General features: G+C 35.8%; 2 protein-coding genes across 1 annotated transcript; both read left to right on the top strand.

Moving 5' to 3' along the window:
- LOC308650638 (cytochrome P450 3A9-like) overlaps window positions 1-16,301 on the top strand; it is a gene marked incomplete at both ends in the record, with an annotated part of 162,639 nt that overhangs the window by 77,364 nt on the left and 68,974 nt on the right.
- On the top strand, window positions 2,295-3,233 carry LOC308650646 (olfactory receptor 2AE1-like; the record flags this gene model as incomplete). The annotated part of the gene is made up of 1 exon (XM_081296830.1): window positions 2,295-3,233. One exon carries the CDS (start codon window positions 2,295-2,297, stop codon window positions 3,231-3,233), a length of 939 nt encoding a protein of 312 aa, XP_081152956.1.

Raw genomic sequence — 16,301 nt, 5'->3', positions numbered from 1 at the left:
GCTGCTTTGTTTTGTGTCAACACAGCATCCATTCACATTTTTTAAAATTATAATCAATAGTCAAATAAAGACAACATAAAATATCCTTTTACCTAGTCCGATATGACTATTCTATCATCTTCTTTTTCCAAGAAGAGTATATAAAATATACAACCCTTTCCTCATTCAGGGGAAAAAATCCATTTTTGTATTTTGTGTGAAATTTATTCTATTCCTACTGACTCATACTCCTCCTTTTATATCTAGTTATTGAAATACTGAAATATGATATTAGGTTTTATTAATTCCTCTTATGTTTGATAAGATGATGAAAATGAAATAAACACTTGACTTATATAATATTAATGGATAATATTCTTATCAGCATTAGGAAGAAATGCACAAACTATGGTGGTTTGTGTTCCTGAGGGTTTTCCACATGGTCATTATTGGTGTTTATAACTATCCTATTTCACTTCTCAGTCCATATTTCCTTGGTTCATAGGTAGTCATTGTTTTTGGTCTGGTAGGGTGACTTAAATCTTCCTTTCTGAAGGATGTGAGCCCTTATCAGCATGATCTGACTTGGGCTTTAGTTTTCTATTGCTCTGCATTACAGGACCTGGGACTTTGAAGAGGAACTTTAGAAAATGTCCCGATTTCACACTTGCTCTTCCTCCTCCGTATTGTGTAGTTGTAACAACTCAGTTTCCCCTTCCTAGTCAGAATCAATCACTCCATGCCATAGGGAGAACTTCTTCACCTGCTGATTCAGTTATAATGAGGATCCTAAAGTGGGAGCAGGGAAATCTCAACTCTCAGAAAATGAAATCACAAAATAAAAAAAAACCAAAAACAAAACAAACAAACAAAAAAACAAACCACAAGTGTCCATTTTATGTTAAAAGTAGTCCAATACTATCAAGGTGCTGTCAACTCAGGTTGGTCTTTGCTGTTGGCAGTGGGTATTCAGCAATGGCTTCAGGCAGATTTGCCTTGGTGAGTGGAAGTCCATTGTGCTGAATCCAGGGATAATCTTTACCCCTGCTGCCATGCCTGGTTTGTTCATGGTTCTGTTGGGCAGATTCCAGAACTGAGTGAGGAAACGGCTGATAGCTAAAGAATGGGTAAATACTTTTTTTGGATAAGAAGATCTATTCTGTGGGTAGGAGTAATGAGGATTTCTTTCTTGTTTCCACATGAATATTCTGAATATATCTTAACCAGATAATTTTGAAGTTCCAGGAGACAAAAGGGTCACATGTTTCAGAAGAATGACTGTCTCCCATAGGCAGAATAAAGAACTGTGGATTTTTGCCTGGATGAAGGGTTAACATTTGCCTTCATGCTGGATGTATTGTATTTTTTAGGCAGGTAACTGTTGTATCTGGAGATTAACCTGACTGAAGGAGATGTGTATGTGTTTCAAATTGACAGAAGATGGACTGCTGTGAATTTGCGATGTGTGAGGTTGGTTAGGATGAACTACATCTCACCAAATTCCCTCTAATCCATATTTTCTGTTTAAGTGGGTCTTAGAGGAGCTTCCTGGGAGATTAGAGGGCAGAAGGGAAGCAGCCATCCTGTAGTACTAATATGTTGTTGCTGGTCAGCTGGCTCACACCTCACTAGCACGGAGCAGTGGCTCGGCCTGCAGTTGCTCTACCTTCCCCAGGATTCTCCTTTAGGTTCTTTGAATTCTGGGCTAGGGGTGTGCATTCAGCTTCATTAGAAATCTGACCTAAATTTCCCATGTGCCTATATGAACATACCATATGGATCTCATCCGGATGTATATCCACAAGTAACTAATAAAGAAATATAAATCAATAGCAGATAGATCAGTAGAGTAGAGGGAAGGGAACAGAGAAAGGGAGGAGGAGAGAGAAAGGGGAAGTACTGGGGACTGAATTAAAGCAAATTATATTTTATGCTTTAGAATTATGTCAAAACAAACCGAAATATTTTGCATAACTAAAAACAGTCAATAAAAAAGAATTCCAGCCACTGATTCCATAGGCAAGCACACCTGACATTTTTATTTGGCTTCCTTTGTGGGGTTACAGCTCATGCTTTCGGATTTAGTCTGCCTCTTGTCTGCCCTGCTTTATGCTATCTTCCCTTTCTACTGCTTGTTTTGAAAAAAAACGTATATTTCAATAATTTCAGGTGCTGGATAATTACATATAGGAAAAAAATCTCTCCACAAATGTTTTCTTGGATCAAAGTGCTTATCGTCATGTTTGAAGGATCCCATATTTTGGGCATCAAAATTTGTCTCTACTCCCTGTTTCCCCAGGGGCTGAGAAGGGAGCATGTGGCTGAGGAATCAGACGTCTCTGGCAGACTTCATCCTTGAAGGGCTCTTTGATGACTCCCCAACCCACCTTTTCCTTTTCTGCCTGACCATGGTGGTCTTCCTTGTTGCACTGAGTGGCAACACCCTCACCATCCTCCTCATCTGTGTGGATCGTGGGCTTCACACCCCCATGTACTTCCTGCTCAGCCAGCTCTCCCTCATGGACCTGATGCACGTCTGCACAACCATCCCCAAGATGGCTACCAACTACCTGTCTGGCAGCAAGTCCATCTCCTTCCTGGGCTGTGCCACCCAGCACTTCCTCTATTTGTCTCTGGGTGGCGCTGAGTGTCTTCTGCTAGCTCTCATGTCCTATGACAGGTATGTTGCCATCTGTCATCCTCTGCATTACACTGTGCTCATGAGCAAGAAGGTGGCAGTGATGATGGCCCTCACCTCATGGTTGGGGGCATCTCTGAACTCCCTAATTCACACAGTCATCTTGATGCACTTTCCTTTCTGTGGGACTCGGAAAATACACCACTTCTACTGTGAGTATCCAGCTGTTGTGAAGTTGGTATGTGTTGATGTCACCGTCTATGAGACCACAGCGTACATCAGCACCATAGTGCTTCTCCTCCTCCCCATCATCCTGGTTTCTACATCCTATGGCTTCATCCTGCACAGTGTCATTGAGATGCGTTCAGCTGGGAGTAAGAGAAATGCCTTTGCCACTTGCAGCTCCCACTTCACTGTGGTCTCTCTCTGGTTTGGTGCCTGCATCTTCTCATACATGAGGCCCAGGTCCCAGCACACTCCACTGCAAGACAAAGTTGGTTCTGTGTTCTATAGCATAATTACTCCCACTCTGAATCCTCTGATTTATACTCTCCGGAATAAGGATGTAGCTAAGGCTCTGAGGAGAGTGTTGAGGAGAAATTTTATCTCCCAATGACTATACCTGTGTTTGTCCCAAATGTAGATGTTATTCTGAGTCAATCTCTAAGAATTTTCAAGAGTCCAAATACCTGATGTTCTCTGACTACTCCAAGAATAAAGTGGTTTATGACTAACTTCACTATTTTAACTTAGTCACAGGAAATCAAGCAGCATTGCATAAGTGTCTACAGTCATTCAGAGTATTAGAGAAATATCTTTACAAACCCCATTAAAAGAAGACATATAATGGTCAGAGACAATGTAAAAATATTAAGATAAATATGTAAGGACCTTTTCTATTATTATTTATTGACAAGACATGTAAATTACGCCACCAGAGGGTATTTATGGAGTGTAAAATTAGAATTTGTTGCTTAATATCAGAATCATGGGAAGTAAAGGCTGTTTTGAAAGAAAGGGTAGATGATACAAAATTTATACTCATAGACCTTTATAGTTCATTGAATCAGTGTTTATGAATTTATAAGGGAAAGAATGAAGAGGTAAGGGTATGGAGAGGGGTGGAGATAGTCCCAAGAGAACCAGAGAGGCTAAGTCTTCACGTTTGGCAATGAGGTGGTCACCTCCTTTCCATCACACAACACAGAGTACTGTGTAGAGACACTTACCAAGCCCAGAGAAGGTCCAGCGTCACTAGTAACTCAAGAGCAGCATCAATCTATCTTAAATTCGATTTTTTTTTTATTCACAGAGCAAATCAAGATGTCTTTTATTTTGACATACATCTTTCATTAAGAACAGAGCATAGATCTTTAGGGAGATTCAGATTCTACTTTACAGGCTTTTCTCTTGACACAGTCTTTAGAACATTGGTTCTTCTGGCTGAAGTAATGATTCCCTGCTGAATTTCAGAGGAATCTGAAAACATTAATCTAGCATACTTAAAAGTAGTAAATGAAGCACCCAAACCAGAAGGAATTAGAAAAGGTAAATTTCAGATAATAATGCTGTATAAACATATGAAAACTACTTTTAACCTTGTATGTCTAGGATTCCTTCCATTTATTTTATAAGCTTTGTCAAGATTGGATAGTGAAAGCATATATACATCTGTCCATTCAACAAAATATTTCATGAGCATCTATTCACTACCATGCCTGGGATAAATCATGTTGGCTTGTGTTTTTTTAATTTAAATTTTTTCAAGAGAGTTAGGGATGAGGCTCAGTGGATGAGCACTTGCCTAGCAATGGTGAGGCCCTGAGTTCCCTGGCACCACAAAGAAAAAAATTTAAGTAAAATGGATGAATTTAAAAAATTTAAACCAGAGTCAAACTCTATAAAGCTAAATAAAATGAACTTCATGGATGTTTGCTCAGGTTCTTTCATGCATGGGTTACACAGGAAACCCTGAGTAGGTTTTATAATTTGAAGTATATGAGTAGTCCTTCCCTTCTAATAGAGTCCAGTCATGCCTCTTGATTGAACCCATGCAGTTTAAAGATGGACTAAACCTTCAGGGAAATTTTATGCTTTCCCCCTCCAAGGCTCCTTTTTGTCTTTACTTCCAAGAGAAGTGCAAATGGGGAACATTTGAGTCCTACAGAGTTTTGAGGAGCACTTTTGCCCCATTCTGACCAAGGCATTCCTTTACTGTCAGGGGTACTTCCAGCAAAGTATTATTCTGATCCCAGGAGAGGGAAGGAAAACAATTGTCATGGAGATTGAGAAATTCCTGCTGGGAAAGACTAGGAGCTTGCAGAAAGTACCTACCCTATCCCAGGTGTACTAGAGACTTATTTTCTATCAGATCTAAGTTCCTTATATGGACATACATGAAGCATAGCTACATGGCTGCCCTGAATCCTCAAAGAAAATGATAACCATATCTCTCCTCTCGTTTCCCAAATGGAAAACTAACAGATGGGGGAGGATTTGCATATTAAATTAACAATCCCTAGAAATAAGCCATATAAGACCTTGCTTTTTATGACTCAGTGACAACTTTACATTTTTCATAGAAGTGATTCCACATTGATCCATAAATGTAACAAATTACTATTTTTAAATTTCAAATAATTTGCAAATATTTTCTGCATACTGAGAAACGTGTGTGCATGCGCACGTGCACACACACACACAGAGAAAGAGGGAGAGAAATATCATTTGTAAAATTTTAAAATTAAAAAGAGCAAAAAAATGACAGCCATGAAATCTAATTCTAATTCAAGTCACTTCTTAAATATTTACTGAATGCTTTGCATGGGTGAGGTCCACTTACAAGTCACCACTGGGAGTTTATGAAAGGCATAAATAAGGTGATGTAGTTAAGGGGGATGATGTACTAAGATACAGATAAAATAGGCCTCCAGGGGCTGTGGTTGTGGCTCGGTGGTAGAGTGCTTGCATAGCCTGTTTGAGGCGCTGGGTTCAAGTCTCAGCACCACATTTAGAAAACTAAATTTAAACCAGAGTCAAGCTGGTTTAAATATAGTCCTACAAATGGGATGCTATAATAACAAAATATTAACTTAGATGATGAAAACAGTTTTCAGTAACCAATAACAAAATGGAGGAGTGAATGAGTCTTGCATTAGATGGGGTGGACTCCTTGGAAGAGTTTGTATATTGAACTAGAATTTGAAGGATGAGAAGAAGTGGGAAATAAGAGTCAGAAATAGTTATTACTGAAATGTAAAAGAAGTAGTTTTTCTGTAACAGGACTCCTGAGGTCAATCAGGATTACCCTAGACTGTATAAATCCTTCATAATGTTAAGAAATTATTGATATCAATGATTCTCAATTTTGTCTGAGAATGAGAACTGAAGGATAGAAGATCAGTATACAAAAACAAATTGCGTTTCTATAGACTGTGATAAAAGGGAAATTAAGAAATGAAGAAATTAATCCAATTTATGATATCATTGAAAAGAACAAATACTTAGAAATCAAAGTGACAAAAGTGCAATACAGGTGTGGGGCTGTAGCTCAGTTGGTAGAGTGCTAGCCTACCACGTGTGAAGTACTGGGTTTGATCCTCAGCACTACATAAAAATAAAATATATTGTGTCCATCTATTATAAAAATATTTTTAAAAAACCAAAAAAGTGAGAAAAACAGGTTCAATAATAACTAAAAAAACACTGTTGAAATAAATTAAAGAGGATCTACATGACTAACAAAAAACATGCCAGGTTCATGGTTCAGAAAACTTAATATCAGCAAAATGGCAGTACTCTTGAAATCAATTTGCAGGTTAGAATGACCTTTGTAAGAGAATCTTATCTGACTTTTTTGTAGAAATTGACAAATTGATTTAAAATTTAAATTGAATTTAAAGGGACCCCCAAATAGCCACAATGATCTTGAAAATCAAGAATAAAGTGAAGGATTCATATTTTTTGATTTCAAAACTTAACACAAAGCAAAAATACATTTTTAGTGATAAAGCAAAATGGTAGAACTATTAGAGAAAAGAGTTTTGGTGGTTCTTTATTAAGTGAAACACAGAATTATTGGTCCTGGCAGATGGGTAACATGTAGATAAATGGAATATGATTTGGAGTTCATAAAGAAACCCACCTGTCTATGACCTGTGGAATTTTGAGAAAGGTGCCATTGTCAATGAATGGGGCAGACCCTCTTCAAAAATGAAACTGGAACAACTGAATAGCTACATGCCAAACAATAAAAGACAAAGATGCACATAAGGACTCTAAAAGACTAATAAGACAGAGCCTTGGGGAACACTTTGTCTGGACTAAGATGACAGTTACATGAATCTATCCACAGTAGCAAATTTGCAGACATACATAGGCACACATGCAGGAGGCACATAAAAAAAACTGGTGAAATCTAAATACGTTCTGCGAATTGTATCAATGTCAATTTCTAGTTACTATAATAAGAGGAATAGACTATATCCATAGATAAGCAATGTGCTAATAATTAAAGATAAGCAATTCTTGATAGGAAATTACAACAACTGTGTAAGTCCATATGACCTCAATGGAGCCTGAGATTTGATACTTAAAGTACATACAATAAAAGGAAAACACATAAATCGCACATCATTCAAATGTAAGTTTCCATGACATGTTGAGTTTTTAACATTTTTATAAATAGCATCATATTACATGCATTTTCTGTCAATTGCTTTTCTTTTATGAACTTTACAGCTTTGAGATTAATACATTTAAGATTTTGAAATCTAGTTCATTCATTTGAATGGTTGAGGTATATAGTAGCTTCCATGAAAGGAATAAATTGCAAAAAAAACTAAAAACTTTGTGCTTCAAAGGAAAATATCAAGAAAGTGAAAAGACATCTATAGAACAGGACAAACCTGTTGTAAATCATAATCTAACAAGGACTTCTGTGAAGACTATATAAAGATTCTTAAGTCTCAAAATGAAAAGACAAATGTTTTGGGTATACATGGGCAAAAGACATGGATAGATTTTTTTTTTTAATATTTTTATTAGTTATGGATGAACCTTTATTTATTTGCTTATATGTGGTGCTGAGAATTGAACCCAGTGCCTCACACATGCCAGGCAAGTGCTCTACCACTGAGCCACAATCCCAGCCCATGGATAGATATTTCTTTAAAATAGTGGATCTGTCTTAACTTTCCTATGTACACAGATGAATACTCCACAGTGAATCTCCACATCATGTTCATCCACAAGACTGAATTCTAATTAGAAAAAAATGTACTCTATTTTTGTATATATATGTCAAAATATACTCTCCTGTCATGTACACCTAAACAGAATAAATAAAAAACTAACATTGCTCAGTACTAGTAACCAATAGGAAGAAACAAATCAAAACCACACGAGATGCCATCTTACATCCACTACAATGTCTAAAATTAGAGGTGGAAACATAAAGTCTTAGAAAAGATGTGATGTAATCATAACTCTCATACATTTTTGGTGAGAAAGCAAAATGGTACAACTATTATAGAAAACATTTTTGGTGTTTATTTAGTGAAACACAGAATTATTGTATAAGCCAGAAATTTCACTCCTAGTATACACCAGAAGAAATTGAAAACTAGAGTTCACAAACAAGTTTCACATGCTTTTTCATAGTAGCACTATTCACAATGGCCAAAAGTTAGAAATCACCCAAATTTTCATCAATGATGAATGGATAACCAAATTGTGATATATAAATACAATGAAATATTATTTGGTCATAAAATCTGAGGTACTGATATATATTTCACTTGAAAACAAAATATTAAATGATAGCCATTTACATCACAAAAGACTACATATTATATGACTCTATTTTTATAATGTAAATGATATCTTAACAAAGTTGTTATTTGAAAGAGAAAAAGAAATGCTAGTTCACATAGTAATTATAAGAAAAAGTGGATGAAAGACATCTAAATCTCTGATACTCTTCACTTTTTTTTTCCATAAAGGAATCTTGTGAATTGTTGAGGGAATCAACATTAACTGTCTCTGGCTGTAGCTGGCCCTGTGGTCATGCCCCTGCCAGCCCCTCTTCCACTCAGTGTGAATGAAGATAGTGTGGCATCCTTCCTCTGTGTACCAGGATGTGCTAGTGATTATGCCTGTGCTGTAGGCCCCAAAGATTCTGAGTAGAGAAAACACAGAATATTTAAATCTGTGCCATTTTACCCTCCTTCTGATACACATGCAGCAAGAAGTAGGACCAGCACAGATCCATACACTGTCAGAATTATCTGTTGACCAATGGCTAGTTTTTGTTCCCATCACATGCCATGAGGCAGCTGCCCTTGTGCCAGGGGAGTCAGAGACACTAGGGTGAGTGAGACTCATCTCTCAGATCAAAGAGGAGAGAGAGAGAGAGAGAGAGAGAGAGAGAGAGAGAGAGAGAGAGAGAGAGAGAGACCCATAAGTGAACAAATTACAGCAGCGAATGAAGTGTGGATGATTAAGGGGGTTCCAAGATGGCGGGCCAGAGGGAGGCAGAATTCTGCATTGCTCAGTAACCTGGGGTTCAAGTTGTGAGAATATGGCTTCTCTGCCAGCAATATTCCTGCCCCATACTCAGTTTCTAACTCCCCACTCTCCCCAGCAGCTGCTAACTCTGCACAATTACATCCTGTTTACTTTCACCATCCTGAAGGCAGAGATACCAGCTAACAACAGAGGACTCCACCTATTGGATTAGAAGGGAAGTAGGAAAAATACTGATAAACAACCATAGCAAGCCCTGTGTCTTTCTTCAATATATTTTCTCTCCCTATCTCTCTCTCTCCTTCTCTCTCTATCCCACTCCTTCTCCTTTCTCTTGCCCTAACATCCCCAACATATGTGAAATCAAATACTTTGCATGAATTAGGATTTTGAGGTCTGGGATGTCTGAATAGTGTATTACATTATGTTGTACATTCTTTTAATAATATTTTATTTTTTAAATTTTAAAAATCTTTTTCTTTTTTCCTTATGGTTCTTCTATTTTAACATTTTTTACTTTTCTTGATATATCTGTGTGTTTGTTTTATGTACTCTATTATCTTCCCACTTAATTGTCTACCCACAGGTACTTCCCATCCTTCTACTAATTTTCCTCATTAGATTTCTCTTTCACACTTTCTAAGGTATAACAACTCTATATCCTCACCTCCTACCTCCTCACCATATCATCCTATTCCTCACCCCAGGTTCCTTGTCTACCATCAGAATCTGTAAATCCTTTTATAAGCCTACTGAGTATATTATAGAAGTTAATTCACCATTTTTGTACATTGTGAACAAACTGTAGCAAACATTTGGGTTTTTAGGGTGTATATTTGTTTATATGGGATCTGATAACATTGTCCTTCACTTCAAAGAAGAGGTTTTGGGTTCCTACAGGGGCACAATAAGTCTATATTGTAAAATAGGTACCACCTATATACACAGTGCTAGAAGGAAAGACACACAAGCAATATGAAAAGACAAAGGAAGAAAGTGCCTCAAACAAATCAAGACACTGCATTATTAGAATCCATGGCTAGCACAGCAAAAGATATTACAGAGAAGGAGTTCAGGATGTACATAATTAAAATGTTCTGTGAACTAAGAGATGATATATGAGCAAATACAGGCAGCAAAAGATCATTTTGAAAAAGAGCTACATCAACAAAAAGAGGAAGCAAAAGATTACTTCAACAGGGAGATAGAGGTTTAAAAAAACAGAAATCTTGCAATGAAAGAAACAATAAACCATATTAAGAGTTCAATTGAGAGCATCACCAATAGATTAGACCACTTGGAAGACAGGACCTCAGACAATGAAGACAAAATATATAATCTTGAATGAAGACCGCACAATGAAAATGGTAAAAAACCATGAGCAGAAGATATAAGAAATATGGGATATCATAAAAAGACCAAATTTAAGAGATGTTGGGATAGAGGAAGGAATGGAGTTCCAAACGAAGGGTATGAACAATCTGTTCAATGAAATAATATCAGAAAAATTTCCAAACATGAAGAATAAATTGGAAACCCAAATTCAAGAGGTTTACAGGGTGCCAAATGTACAAAATTATAACAAATCCACACCAAGTCACATTATAATGAAAATGCCTAATAAACAGAATAAGGAGAGAATATTAAAAGCCATGAGAGAAAGAAATCAGATTACACATAGGTGGAAACCGATTAGAATATGTGCAGAGTTTTCAACCCAGACCCTGAAAGTTATAAGGTCCTGTAACAACATATATCAAGCTCTGAAAGAAAATGGATGCCAACCAAGAATCTTATATCCAGAAAAACTAAGCTTCAGATTTGATGATGAAAGCAAAACCTTCCATGATAAACAGAAGTTAAAAAATTTTACAACTCAAAAGTCTCTACTACAGAACATCCTTGGAAAAATATTCCATGAAGAGGAATTGAAAAACAACAGTAAAATCAGAAAAGGGAGGTATTATACTAAAGGAAAAACTAATCAAAGGAGAAACCAAGACAAGTTAAATACCAAAAATAAACAAAAATGGCTAGCAATACAAATTATGTCTCAATAATTACCCTATATGTTAATGGCCTAAACTCACCAATCAAAAGACATAGACTGGCAGATTGGATTAAAAAACTCAACAATATGCTGCCTCTAAGAGATTCATCTCATTGGAAAAGCCATTCATAGATTGAAGGGGGAAAGTTGGGGAAAATCATACCATTCACATGGACTCTGGGAGCAAGCAGAAGTTTCCATCCTCATATCAGATAAAGTAGACTTCAAGCCAAAATTAATCAAAAGGGATAAAGATGGACATTACATACTTCTCAAGGGAACCATACAACAAAAAACATAAAAATCATAAGTATATATGCCCCAAACAATGGTGCAGCTATATTCATCAAACAAATTCTTCTCAAATTCAAGAGTCAAATAGGCCACAACATAATAATTTTGGGTGACTTTATCACACTTCTTTCATCACTAGATAGATTTCCAAACAAAAGCTGAACAAACAAACTCTAGAACTCAATAATACAATCAATTACTTAGACTTAACTGACATATATAGAATATTTTAATCTTTAACAGGAGAGTATACTTTCTTCTCAACAGCACATGGATCCTTCTCTGAAATAGACCATATAATATGCCACAAAGCAACTCTTAGAAAACATAAAAAAGTGGAGATACTACCCTGAATTTATCAGATTATAATGGAATGAAATTAGAAATCAATGATAAAATAAGAAATAAAATACACTACAACACCCGGAAACTAAACTATATGCCATTGTATGAACAATGAGTTACAGAAGACATCAGGAGGAGATTAAAAAGTTTTTAGAGGTGAATGAGAACACAGATACAACATATCAAAATCTCTGGGACACTATGAAAGCAGTTCTAAGATGAAACCTCGTTGCATGGAGTTTATTCCTTAAGAAAAGAAATGTCAACAAATAAGTGACTTAACACAACATCTCAAAGCCCTAGAACAAGAAGAACAAATCAACACCAAAAGCATCAGAAGACAGGATATAATTAAAATCAGAGCTGAAATAAATGAAATTGAAACAAAAGAAACAATTGAAAAAAATTGACAGAACAAAAAGTTGGTTCTTTGAAAAACAAATAAATTTGACAGACACTTAGCCATTATAATGAAGAGAGGATGGAGAGAGAAAACTTAAATCAATAACATACTTGATGAAGAGGAAAATATCACAACAGACACTACAGAAATACAGAAGAAAATTAGAAATTATTTTTAAAATATATACCCCAATAAAATAGAAAATATCAAAGGCACCGATAAATTTCTAGAGTCATATAATTTGTCCAAATTGAATCAGGATGATATACAGAATTTAAACCAATCAATTTCAAGTGATAAAATAGCAGACACCACAAAATCTACCAACCAAGAAAAGCCCAGGAATGGATGGCTACACATCCAAGTCTTACAAGACCTTTAAAGAAGAACTAATACCAATACTCTACAATTTATTTCAGGAAATAGAAAAGAGGCAGCGCTTCCAAACTCATTCTATGAAGCCAATATCACTCTGATTCCAAAACCAGGCAAAGACACATCAAAAAAGAATACTTCAGACCAATATCTCTAATGAATATAGATGCAAAAATTCTCAATAAAATTCTGGCATCGAATACAAAAACATATCAAAAAGATACTGTGCCACGATCAAGTGGGGTTCATCCCAGGGATGCAAGGTTGGTTCAACATACAGAAATCAATAAATGTATTTCATTACATCAATAGACTTAAGGATAAGAACCATATGATCATCTCAACAGATGAAGAAGAAGCATTTGATAAAATACAGCATGGCTTCATGTTCAAAATACTAGAAACACTAGGGATAACAGGAACATATCACAACTTTGTAAAAGCTATCTATGCTAAGCCCCAGGCCAACATGATTCTAAATGGAGAAAAATTGAAAGAATTCCCTCTAAAAACTGGAACAAGACAGGGATGCCCGATTTCACCACTTCTATTTAACATAGTTCTTGAAACACTGGCCAGAGCAATTAGACAGATGAAAGAGATTAAAGGGTTTAATTTCATTTTGTTGCATATGGATTTCCAGTTTTCCCAGCACCATCTGTTGAAGAGGTTATCTTTTCTCCAATGCATGTTTTTGGCACCTTTGTCTAATATAAGATAATTCTAATTATGTGGGTTAGTCTCTGTGTCATCTATTCTGTACCATTGGTCTACCAGTCTGTTTTGGTGCCAATACCGTGCTGTTTTTGTTACTATTGCTCTGTAGTATAGTTTAATGTCTGGTATAGAGATGTCATCTGATTCACTCTTCCTGCTAAGGATTGCTTTAGCTATTCTGGGTCTCTTATTTTTCCAGATGAATTTCATGATTGCTTTTTCTCTTTCTTTGAGGAATACCATTGTGATTTTGATTGGAATTGCATTAAATCTGAATAGTGCTTTTGGTGGTATGGTCATTTTGATAATATTAATTCTGCCTATCCAAGAGCAAGGTAGATATTTCTATCTTCTAAGGTCTTCTGTGATTTTCTTTCTTTAAGGTTCTGTAGTTTTTATTTGTGTAGATTTTTTACCTCTTTCTTTAATTTGATTCCCAAGTATCTTATTTTTTTTGAAATTATTGTAAATGGGTAGTTTTCTTTCTCAGAGGATTTGTCACTGATATATAGAAATGCCTCTGATTTATGGGTGTTTATTTTATATCCTGCTACTTTGCTGAATTCATTTACTAGTTCTAGAAGCTTTTTGGTGGAGCTTTTTGGGTCTTCTAGGTATAGAATCATATTGTGAGCAGATAATGCTAATTAAGTTCTTCTTTTCCTATACATATCCCTTTAATTTCTTTTGACTCTCTAATTGCTGTGGCCAGTGTTTTAAGAACTATATTGAATATAACTGGTGAAAGAGGACATCCCTGTCTTGTTCCAGTTTTTGGAGGGAATGTTTTTAATTTTTCTCTATTTAGGATGATGTTGGCCTGAGGCTTAGCATAGATAGCCTTTAGGATGTTGAGATATGTTCTTGTTATCCCTAGTTTTTCTACTGTTTTGAACATGAAGCAATGCTGTATTTTGTAAAATGCTTTTTCTGCACATATTGAAATGATCATATGATTTTAATCCTTGAGTCTATTGTTGTGATGATTAAATTTATTTATTTCCATATGCTGAATGAACCTTGCATCCCTGGGATGAATCCCAGTTGATCATGGTGCACGATCTTTTTGATATGTTTTTGTATTCGATTTGCCAGAATTTTATTGACAATTTTTGCATCTATGTTCATTAGAGATATTGGTGTCTTTGCCTGGTTTTGGGATCAGGGTGATATTGGCCTCAGAAAATGAGTTTGGAAGTGCTGCAATGATAATCTTTCTAAATATGGTGCTGGAACAACTGGACAGTCACAGGTCAACAAAATGAGACAACAAAACCGAACCTCATCTTGTTTAACAATGAACATGACATAGATCATAGATTTAAATGCAAAGCATAAAAGTACAACTTTTAGAAGAGAAACAAGAAAAAAACATGTCAGAAGTAAAGAATTTTCAGATATTATGCTTAAACCACAAAAATATTAATGTATTAGTCTCCTCCAAATAAAACAATATTTTCTTTTATGAAGACCCTGTTAAAAGGAAAAGACAAGATACACATAAGGACTCTAAAAGACTAGTAAGACAGAGCCTTGGGGAACACTTTGTCTGGACTAAGATGACAGTTACATGAATCTATCCATAATAGCAAATTTGCAGACATACATAGGCACACATGCATGAGGCACATAAAAAAACTGGTGAAATCTAAATACGTTCTGTGAATTGTATCAATGTCAATTTCTAGTTACTATAATAAGAGGAATAGACTATATCCATAGATAAGCAATGTGATAGTAAAACATAATTGCTGGAATGCAGGAGAAATGATATATGAAACCTCCCTGTACATTTTTTGGAGCAATTCTCTGTGAAGGTATAATCATTTTAAGATGCAAATTTAATTTTAAAAAATCTCATTAAAAAATGATGCTTACAGCTGATTTGTGAAAACAAACCATCACTGTTTTGATCATCTCTGGATCTGCAATAACCAACACAGACTGTGGATCATCACACAACCTGTAATGGGAAAGAAGAGCTGATTAAAACTGATAAGCCAGATTCTGCAGTTAGAGCTACCCCCATGAATCCAGACTGATGTTCCATAACCCATATGCCTAACTGTATAATGCACCGTGATACTAGATACAAGGTCAATTTAGGGTATGATACACAGTGAGATTCTGGCCATAAAAACTATTCTGATTTTCATAAAATAAAGGTCATATAGCTGAAGTAGGGAAGAGATATTTAAAGACAAAAAAATTCTTCATAAGGAGAGCCTGGTCAGATAAGTCTAAATGGTGCATATGTATTTTCTACTCCATTCACAACAATTTTTGTATTTTAAAATATTTCATTATAAGTGGAGTTTTTAATTTGCATTTCTAATTGCTAGAGATGTTGAACATTTTTTCATACATTTATTGATCATTTGTATTTCTTCTTTTGAGAAGATCTGTTGAGTTCCTTTGCCAAGTTATGGATTGAGATATTTGTGGGGCTTTTTTTTGTTGTTTGTTTTTTTGTTTTAGTGTTAAGCTTATTGAGTTCTTTGTATATCCTGTAAATTAACACTATAAATGAGATGCAGGTGGCAAAGATTTTCTCCTCTTCTCTGCATTCTTGGTTCATGTTCTTGATTGATCTTTTGCTGTGAAAGAGTATTGGATTAGTGAAAATTTGAAGGCAAGTAAAGTATTAAGTTCTTACAAGGGCTTCAGATGCTGGGGTTGTATCAGTGTAGATTCACCCTGTGTGCTCTTTCCCTTCATCCACATGCCCTTTATGATCCATGCCAGTTAGGCAGGATGCTGTGGCCAGCCCTGCAGTTCTTGAGGACTTGATGAGAGAAGATGAAGAGGTAGGAAGTGGCAAAGCCTTCTCCTACTGCTTATAGCATACAAGAACTACAATTATACCTCTGGAGCTGCTTTCACCAAACAGCATTAAGGAAACAGCTACTGAAATTAGCTGAATTCACTCTACCAGATCCTGAAGTACATAAGCCCATGGGGAACACAGTGGTTTA

Source organism: Spermophilus citellus, assembly GCF_964194105.1.
Source record: "Spermophilus citellus genome assembly, chromosome: 6".
NCBI classification, from domain to species: Eukaryota; Metazoa; Chordata; class Mammalia; order Rodentia; family Sciuridae; genus Spermophilus; species Spermophilus citellus.
Note: the sequence above shows the minus strand (reverse complement) of the source record. Positions and strands in the feature narration are given on the sequence as shown.